Source organism: Silene latifolia, chromosome 2, assembly GCF_048544455.1.
Source record: "Silene latifolia isolate original U9 population chromosome 2, ASM4854445v1, whole genome shotgun sequence".
Classification (NCBI taxonomy): domain Eukaryota; kingdom Viridiplantae; phylum Streptophyta; class Magnoliopsida; order Caryophyllales; family Caryophyllaceae; genus Silene; species Silene latifolia.
Genome location: NC_133527.1, coordinates 161,955,955 through 161,964,328, shown reverse-complemented (window position 1 = coordinate 161,964,328; position 8,374 = coordinate 161,955,955). Strand labels below are relative to the sequence as shown.

The 8,374-nt window shown below is 31.9% G+C and overlaps 1 protein-coding gene across 1 annotated transcript; it reads right to left on the bottom strand.

Annotated features, from left to right (window-relative positions):
• Nucleotides 1-3,524: 3,524 nt before the first annotated feature.
• On the bottom strand, nt 3,525-7,573 carry LOC141643216 (rhamnogalacturonan I rhamnosyltransferase 1-like). The gene is made up of 8 exons (XM_074452264.1): nt 6,699-7,573; nt 6,047-6,114; nt 5,808-5,896; nt 5,554-5,719; nt 5,171-5,460; nt 4,641-4,845; nt 4,404-4,561; nt 3,525-4,231 (listed from the first exon to the last, which is right to left on the bottom strand). The coding sequence occupies exons 1-8, from the start codon at nt 7,063-7,065 to the stop codon at nt 3,982-3,984; spliced, it is 1,593 nt and encodes a 530-aa protein (XP_074308365.1). The 5' UTR covers nt 7,066-7,573; the 3' UTR covers nt 3,525-3,981.
• Nucleotides 7,574-8,374: the final 801 nt, after the last annotated feature.

The window sequence follows — 8,374 nt, the reverse complement described above, 5'->3', positions numbered from 1 at the left end:
AAAATTAAATTATATAGAAAATTGGTAATTTTCCTTAACATTTGTAAGAGACTAAAACATGGTCAATTTCCTTAAAATAAAATAATTAATTAAGATGGTCAATTTCCTTAAAATAAAATAATTAATTAAGATGGTCAATTTCAAGGAGACTAAAAGAAAAAAGATGCTTGGTAATTTTCCTAAATATTTATAGAAGATGGTCAATTTCCTTAAAATAAAATAATTAATTAGTATAAACATGCACACTTATGGTATTAATTATTATCATTATAAAATTATATATTAAATTTAAAATTTATGCAAATTTATTAAACTTTATAGTTTATTAGATGTATAGAGATGTTAATTATTTAACATACAAAAATATAATATAAGTAGATTATAAATATTTCAAGTTAGATTTCATAATATATAATATTGCATAATTCTTTCGATTTGATTTAATGCATATATGTAATATATTTATATAAATATATAATCCTCTTAAAATTGCATGCCTAAGTAGTAAAAATAATTTCGTCAGTAAAGAAAAGAATTGTAGTAACATTGGATATAGTTATATGATGATAATCATTCATTTGAATATAGTAAAAGTAACAATATTATCAGCGAGATTAGTGAAAGTTGTAGAAACAACAACGGGAGTAGTGAAATAATCAATATTAATGCGCCAATAGTGAAAGTAACAATAATTACGGCGAGAGTAGTGAAATTATCAATATTAATGCGGCAGTAGTGACAATAACAATAATCACGGCGGGAGTAGTGAAAGTAACAATGATTACGGGAAAGTAGTGAAATGTTATTACTATTGTTTCATTAATAAGAGTAAAATATTAATAGCGGGAGTAGTGAATTTGTCTCAAAATTTATTTTATCGTAATTTTAGAATATATCATAGAAAAATATATTAATGATAAATTTATGGGTTATGCAACTTCAAGTAATTTTATTTAATGAATAATAAATTAATGGTAAGTAGAGGTAGCCCGAGCGAAGCCGGACACCAATACTAGTATTATAAAAAGGGGGAACATTAGGCTGAATAGAAGGGAGTACAAGATACTTTGAAAAGAAAATTTTAAAATTGGTTGGCCTTGCTTTCTGCGCCTAAGAGGCTGAAATGGTATCCTTAGTTTGAATCATTTCATTTCACCTGTAGTGAGACAAAGGAAGCATTGGACAAAAAAATTCTAAAAATGATATTCCAAACAATCCTATTTATATTGAAAAATAATTGACTGTCACAATTTTGTTTTGTCATTCAAGTCACAATGCCCGTGAGTTTATGGCCACCCTAGAATTTAGATTTTTGCAATGTATATGTACAAAACTTATTATTGTCTCTTCAACAAGTCGAGCCTATCTTAGCAAAACCAATTTGTATTATGCTAATTGCTAATAGTATTATATTAAGACTAGTATTGGTGCCCGGCTTCGCCCGGGCTACCTCTACTTACCATTAATTTTTTTTTTCATTAAATAAAATTACTTAAAGTTGCATAACCCATAAATTTATCATTAATATATTTTTTATAACATATCCTAAAATTACGATGAAATAACAAATTCACTACTACCGCTATTAATATTTTACTCTTATTAATAAAATAATAGTAATAACATTTCACTACTTGCCCGTAATCATTGTTACTTTCACTACTCCCGCCGTAATTATTGTTACTGTCACTACTGCCGCATTAATATTGATAATTTCACTACTCCCGCCGTAATTATTGTTACTTTCACTATTGCCGCATTAATATTGATTATTTCACTACTCCCGTTGTTGTTTCTACCACTCTCACTAATCTCGTTGATAATATTGTTACTTTTACTATTCAAATGAGTGATTACTATCATATAACTATATCCAATGTTACTACAATTCTTTTCTTTACTGACGAAATTACTTTTACTACTTAGGCATGCAATTTTAAGAGGATTATATATTTATATAAATATATTACATATATGCATTAAATCAAGTCGAAAGAATTTTGCAATATTTTATATTATGGAATCTAACTTGAATTATTTATAACATACTTATTATATTTTTGTATGTTAAATAATTAATATCTCTATACATCTAATAAACTATAAAGTTTAATAAAATTGCATATATTTTAAATTTAATATATAATTTTATGATGATAATAATTAATAACATAAGTGTGCATGTTTATACTAATTAATTATTTTATTTTAAGAAAATTGACCATCTTCTAGTCTTCTATAAATATTTAGGAAAATTATCAGGCATCTTCTTCCTTTTAGTCTCCTTGAAATTAATCATCTTAATTAATTATTTTATTTTAAGGAAATTGACCCTCTTAATTAATTATTTTATTTTAAGGAAATTGACCATGTTTAGAAAAATTACCAAGCTTCTATATAATTTAATTTTAACCCAAATTATATAATATTTGCATTGAGATCCCTTAATCGGGTCCATCACACGGTGCTATTGATTTAAAACTATATAGTATAATTAATTTGTATAACTTTCTTTAATTACATTGAAGTCCCTTGATTTCTGGATTTAATATATAGTATTGATTGATGGGAGTAGTTAGTATAAAATAGAATTAAAGGTTGGTGAAGAAGAATATCCTCCACTACATAACGCATTAACGTTGCCATCAAAGTCGCCTCTCCAACAACATTTAAAAACGATACGTGACATGTATATATTATAATTATTTTATTTTAAATTAATAATTATAGTTTTCCATAAGAAAGCACAATATCGGACTTGTGCTGTTGTGCAAAGTGCCTCTCTCTCCATTAGCTGGACCTTTATTGGCAAAAGACCAAAGCCGGCAATTATTTTGACAAATTAAAATGAAAACGAGTAAGGACGGCAGTTCATATATATTCCAAACATACTTGTTATTATCTTCCTTGATTCTGTCTCTTTGTTCAACCACGCTATTTTTTTAATCATTTCTACGTCAAAGATGTATCCTTTGTATTATTATTGTAACCGCTTTTTAGACACCCGTTGATTGAAAATGTTATAGTTTAGTGGTTAAGACAGAGTTACTATATAGATGAGAGGTCGTAAATTTTTCCCTTTGTGTTTTGCTATTCCTATGGCTCCTTAGATACTGGAATAAGATGATGATGGTTGTTTTGGAACTCTCGCACAACCGTTAGTCTTTTAAGAAATAATCGTTTGTACAAAGATACCGGAGGGATTTGTGTAAAACCCACATAAACTTTTGCACAATGGGTTATAGAAACGCATTTTCTTGTTAAAATAAAACAGACTAGAGACGATTTTAATACTCATAGGTAAGACTCGGGAGATCAGCGTTAGGGAGTGGATTGTCACAACAGGGTTGTAAAGATCACGACGACAGCCTTATTTCCAAAATAACCAGACAATCCATGAATCCACGCGGGTATGGGTAAACAAATAACAGAACCTTAGTTCCAAAATAACCAGACAATCGACCAACAGAGTCAAAATCCAAGAATCAGATGAAATAAAGCAATCATGCATTCACATTTAGGCATGAAGAGAACTGGTCCAAAGAGGACCACAAAGTGAGTGTTATTACAACAACAAATTCGAATTGGTTACAGAATATTAAGCCTCACAATACGTGATGCCCACACCTACATTTCTAGATGTTGGACATTAATCCTCTTAGATTTCGGAACCTTTCCTTCCAATTTAAAGAATAATGTAACAAATGTTCTAAAACTCCAAGCACATCAGCATCAAAATTCTGGCTAAACTTATAGTACTCTATACAAGAATAGGAGTAGCTTATTAACTAGGTATATTAATATTAATATTATTATAAGTATTATATATATGTTCATGACGAGCTCGAGAAAACCTCGCAATCACCGTATTCTTTGACGGGAGCTGTGCCATCTATCTCTGGTGCTTGTCGTTTTGGAAGGTGATGGATACAAACTGTACATGACATAAGGATGGGAGGTGCCGGGAATTTATTTAGATGATCATGCACTTTGTAATGGGTTGTAATTTGGTTGTTCAAGGCACTCATAAGGATTGGCATAGAAATAATCCTCTTCTTTGGGTTTATCGGGAATCATAGTTCGAGGATGGAGACTTCCCATACGATTAGCATGAATTTTCTTCACCGAGGAAGAGAACTCATTCCAACTTAGTGTTTCTGTTGTATACCGGTCAATCAACTCAACCAATTGCCTCCTGTCTAGTGTGATTGTTTTCTTGAAATCCAGGAATCTGTATAAACAATAAAAAGAATTACACACACATTAAAACAGTCTCATATAACTTAGCTCAAGGGCGGTGATCGACATGTTGCAGTACTCTCATGTTTACAAGTTCATTTGGCTAATCTATTAATCATTCGCATATATATCTTGACAGGATTAGGGGTTCAAGCATTTAGTACCTTCGATGGCCTTCAACGACTTTAGCCATGTTTCCGTCATATGTAGGAACAAAGATATCACTCTCCAACGAAACCAAGTAGTCCAAGGCAGCCATTTGAGACGAGTGATTCCGAAAGAAATTCAAGTCTGATGGATTGAGCAGTGTCTCCTTTCTGACCTGTTTGATGAAAATAGTTCAGCCTTGTTCCTTAATGTGCACAGCTTAGGAGATAAATGAATCATGTAATAATACTAACCAGATTAGGGAAAAATGAAGCTAATCTATCCATTCTCCTTTTTCCTCCGTATATTTCCCCTGCCGCAATATAAATTTGAATATTTCGATCAATTCCCAATGCCCGTAAGGTTAAGGCAGTTTCCTCGGGTGTCAATGGACAAAGACCTTCTCTTCTTTTTGCATCCGAGTCAATGTTTTTTTCTTTCCACCATGGATAGGAATACCTGTCATTGGAAAATTTAGGTCCAAACAATTTGACTTCAATTTCAATACTCTAATATCACTATGAAGTTGTGAGCTAATTTAGCTGGTAAAGTCATTGAGACATGATATTCATCCACCGGTTTTAATACCCACCAGCATCAAAACTCTAATTTCAGTATGCAAACGTTAGCTAGCTTAGCTAGTAAACTCACTAAGACGTGTACTCATTGTCTATGTTCAAAACCCACAACATCAAATTGAACGTGGCCCCATTGTAGTCTAACCCTAATTTTAAAGATGAACAAGAAGCTCAAATGCAAAGAAAAAAAAAAAGCGCATCATTACCTCATTCTTGTCAGTTCGTCGGCTTCATCTTTGGTACAGCCTTGAGTACAGCCAGAGAAAGATAGCATGTCCATTTCATATCTAAGATGAAGCACCAAGAATGGACCCCTCTGCCTAAGGATCTTAACTACCCTTTTCCCTAATTCTTCAATTTGGGGAGTGAACTTCAATGCATCATAATTTACTTTACACCGTAACTTCTGAATCTCAATCGGCAACCCATTATTTGCCAGTCGAGTATCTGTTTTATTCAACTGCACAACCTTATTCTTCAGGATCAGTGGAAGAATCTGTCTCACATCAAATAGACAGAGGATTAGATGCATTACTATTATGCATACAAAACCACTAAATTCAAACTAATTAGGTCAAATTGAACTAACCTGGTTTTGGTAATAAGATAAGTCTGACCAACTAACAGGAGGCAAAGAATACATCGGCTTAAATTCGTTCCGTAGCTTCAACTTTAATGGTAACTCTTTCAGTATCCGAACTTCGTCTCTCAATGATGTGATGAAATGGTCAAGATCAAAAATATCATGGAACTCACTGTCCAACAATCGAAAACAATAAACTTGTAACAAGTTCAAGATACTCCTTATTTCCGCAAAAATTCTCATTAGCGAAATCAAGTTACCTAGGGTCATTCCAGAATGATGTTTTATCCAACTCTGGGACAATTAGAGTGACATTTAGATGTCTTGCAATGGCCACCATGTCACATATCTGCGGAAAATTTTGCAGTCACCAATCAAAAGCGGAAATTTAGGTAAGACTGTCTCACAGTAATTTTGCAAGACAAGCTGGTTACGCAAAGTTGGACCATAATTAACCCTTTTTGATGATCAATAAAATGTGTAAATGTAACCAACTTACAGCTGCTCGCATTTGATTAAGACCGCCATTGCATGATACCATGAGATAACCATTGTTCTTATAAACTCCTAAATCAACACATAAATCGTATATGTCAGGTAATCAGGCCGAAAATTGCTCCCCTTTGGCTAAACAAACTAATTGCAAAAACTACACAAAATGACAAACTAACTACTCATTCTAGGTAAGACATATCATTAGCACACCTTAAACTAACAACACCTCTAATAACTTAAATGCTCCAACAACCATAATTAACAACATCAAAAAAGAAAACTACATTATTGTATAACAATCAAGGGAAAACCACACAAACTATAATGCTGAAATGTCTCTACTTTTGGACCCAATATTTAATCTATTGACTAACACAAAAACTCAAATAAAACCGTTATGCATCATACCACCTCCTCGCTAATAACTATTCCCTATGTTGTACGGAGTATCATACAACGGTTTTACACAAGACTGATTAATAAAATGTCATAGGATATCAATAGTCAACATCAAAAAGTCCGAAACTGTCTTACAAGCAGATGTCAACCAGCTTAGTTGGTAAAATCATGAGAGGTGGTGCTCATGACCTGGGTACAAATACCGTCTTACACAATAATTATCGTAGTAAAAATACGGAAATTAAAAGGGAACTTACTTTTAGGAGGATGAAAAATCTTGGGTGCGGAAATAGGCAATTGAAGATTGAAATGAGAATCCAAAGAAGCATGATTATGAAAGCAAGAAGGCCAACCCTTCAACAAAGTAGGTCTCCAAACATGACTAATTGCCATTAATTGAAACAAAACAGTCCATAATAAAACTGTAGAAATTGCTCTTAACATTAATTTAACTCTACTAGATCGATTCATTGTTGCTCTCCATTTATCAAATTTTGAAGAATCACTCAATATTGTCTTCAATTTATTCCCCATTTCCCATACTCTCTTTCTCTCTCTAGAACATTCTTGTATTTTACACATTGTTATTGCAAATTCCTCTGTTTTTTCACAACTACCCACCATTTATTTTCTGCTCTATTTGTTGAAAAGCTTCAATCTTTCATGATTTCAAGTATAATTATATGATATTTGATATGATTTGGATGCTTAATTTAGTAACAATTATGATGAAATGTGTTGAAATAGAAGGAAATAATCAAAAAATTAGTACTGATTTTAATAATTAAGGAAACTATATTGAAATATTAAATTAAAATAGTTTATCATATTGGCTAGATAAGGAAATCAAGAATTAATTACCAAAATTAAGCAATGTAGGATGAAATTAAGAGCAAAACAGTTAAAAGTGTGGAATTAATAGAAGTCTACATGCAGTAAAACACATGTAGTATAGAATGATAGAAGTATAATAAATTGGATGAAACCCAGAAAAATAATTGAATGAAATGAAGGTTGGAAATTAATGGGTTTTTGAAAATATGAAGTGGGTTGACGAAATTCCGGCGAATGGTGTCGGAAAAAGAGGTAAAAAGAGAGGGTTTTTAGAGAGAGAAGGGAGAAGAGTAGTTATGTTGGGAGGAGTGGAGGTGTGAGACGTTAATAAAGGCGTCGGTGTTGCATTACGTGTATTTTATTTATGAATTGAAAACATAACAAAATGGTAATCCATTCGGTAAATTCTCCGCCATACCGGATACGTGAAACACATATTTGTACGTTTGCTTAACCCAAATTCTTGTCCTAAACGGATCTATCCATCTTGTATTCAAAACGTGTTAAATAGGATAGATTGAGATTTTTTATTTGTGAAAAGTGAAAACTAATAAAAAATGGTCTCATCTATCCGAGTAAAAACTATTTGATTCGTCTTAATTTTAAAAGGGATATACGCGTCTTAAGAATGAGCAGTTTTTCTAACTAATATGACGTTTATGTAACTTTAAAATGAACAATCTTGTGTTAAATTGCTTTTCAGTAAGTCTCTCTTGTGACGGACATATCCGTCACAAGCTTGCGACGGGTTAAATAATACTCATGTGGGTAGATAAGACAAAACAGATTGTTACTCCCTGAGAATTTTGCTTTTGTCTTATCTACTCCACATGGGTAATACTTGACCCGTTGCAAGTTTGCGACAAATATATTCGTCACAAATCAAAATTTGTGATTGCTTTTAATCATTTGAACAGGAGGTAGATTATTCATTTATTTAATTTTTTTGCTAATTTTCGGTCCATCTAAATTAGAAGTTGTAATTATATTACACCGCCTGTATTATTCACTCGGCTCTGCAGGAAGTAAGTGAGTCCATTTTTGAAATAATGGTCAAAAATAAAATATTTGTCGTTTTGGATCGGTTTTGAAAATATTT

Excerpts from the sequence above, each read along its gene's own strand:
- LOC141643216 (XM_074452264.1), bottom strand. The coding sequence starts at position 7,065 with ATGGTGGGTAGTTGTGAAAAAACAGAGGAATTTGCAATAACAATGTGT. Across the intron at positions 6,115-6,698 it reads GATTTTTCATCCTCCTAAAA|GAGTTTATAAGAACAATGGT; the intron begins GTAAGTTCCCTT and ends GTGTTGATTTAG. Across the intron at positions 5,461-5,553 it reads TATCTTATTACCAAAACCAG|ATTCTTCCACTGATCCTGAA; the intron begins GTTAGTTCAATT and ends GATGTGAGACAG.